This window comes from Charadrius vociferus, unplaced genomic scaffold (assembly GCF_000708025.1).
Source record: "Charadrius vociferus isolate BGI_N301 unplaced genomic scaffold, ASM70802v2 scaffold2430, whole genome shotgun sequence".
NCBI classification, from domain to species: Eukaryota; Metazoa; Chordata; class Aves; order Charadriiformes; family Charadriidae; genus Charadrius; species Charadrius vociferus.
In genome coordinates this window covers 70353-71718 of record NW_009646332.1, presented here as the reverse complement: position 1 = coordinate 71718, position 1366 = coordinate 70353, and the positions used below count along the sequence as shown (strand labels likewise).

Sequence of the window (1366 nt, the reverse complement as noted above, 5' to 3'; positions counted from 1 at the left end):
TCTTCCCTTTGCCCCCGCTTGTTTTCCTTCCCGTCCCCGGGGGCCCGCCTGCAGCGGCTGCATGCCTGGAGCCAGTGCTCGCCTGCCGGCGCGTCCCGTCGGCCGCCACTGCCGGATGCGTTGGCCTTCTACGAGCGAGCAACCAAACTGCCGGTGACCTTGGCGGGGTGGGAGCCCCCCCCCGCCTCTGGCTCAGCTCGAGCCGTCTCCGTTTGTTACAGCCCAGCTGCCGGCACACGGGAGATGTGCCTTCGCTCGGCCCCTTGGGGCCTGATCCTGCTGCGCAGGAACCCTGAGCGAGGCCCGTGATGGTAGAGGACAGGGGATGCATGAACTGTGCTGACTGGCCCTATCCCCGTCCCTGTCCCTGTCTCCATCCTCATCCCCGTCCCCATCCCACAGCCAGGCTGTGGTGGGCAGGCGTGATGCTTGCAGGTGGCACAGCGGCGGTTCTGTCTCTTGGCACCCCCGGTCTGACGCTGTCCCCTTGCTGTCTCCATCTCAGATGCACCAAGTCCAGTCGAAACCACCGCGGGCGAGAGCCGTCGGGCCAGCGGCTGCGTGATAAAGCCAGCGTGGCACCATGCCTGCGGCAGAGCGGGTCCTCCTCCGCTCGGTGACCATGTGGCTGCTCCTGCAGAGCCTCCTCCTCCTGGCCTCCTGCCTCCGCTCAGCCGCCGCGTTCCCCAAGGGCTGCTACCCCTCGGAAGAGGAGGGGCTGAAGACCTTCCGCTGCAGCAATGCTCGGCTGACCGAGGTCCCCAGAGACATACCCAACGACACCAACAAGCTCTACCTGGACTCCAACCGAATCCCCTTCCTTCCCCGCGACGCCTTCCGGGACCTGCCGCTCCTGCTGGAGCTGGATCTGTCCCACAACGCCATCGCCAGTGTCGAGAGCGGGGCTTTCCGGGGCCTGGCAGAGCACCTGCACTCTCTGGACTTGTCTTCCAACAGGCTGGTGTCGGTCAGCAAAGACGCCTTTAGCAACCTGAAGGCCAAGGTCAACCTCTCCAACAACCCCTGGCTGTGTGACTGTCGGCTGCAGGAGGTGATCCGCACGGTGGACCTGGTGGCCGGCTCCTCGGGCGGCATCGTGTGTCACTCCTCTGCGCAGGAGGAGCACGTCGGCAAAGCTTTCCTGCAGGTGATCGCCGACACGGACTTCTGCAACGTGTACAAAAAGACCACGGACATCGCCATGCTGGTCACCATGTTCGGCTGGTTCGCCATGGTGATCTCCTACCTGGTCTACTACGTGCGGCAGAACCAGGAGGATGCCCGGCGGCACCTGGAGTATCTCAAGTCCCTGCCCAGTAAGCAGCGGAGGTCGGAGGAGTCGTCCACCATCAGCACTGTGGTGTGA

At 64.7% G+C, this 1366-nt stretch overlaps 1 protein-coding gene across 1 annotated transcript; it reads left to right on the top strand.

Annotated features, from left to right (window-relative positions):
* The first annotated feature begins 583 nt into the window (after positions 1 to 583).
* Positions 584 to 1366, top strand: LRRC3C (leucine rich repeat containing 3C). Its single transcript, XM_009885228.1, has one exon. The coding sequence runs from the start codon at positions 584 to 586 to the stop codon at positions 1364 to 1366; it is 783 nt and encodes a 260-aa protein (XP_009883530.1).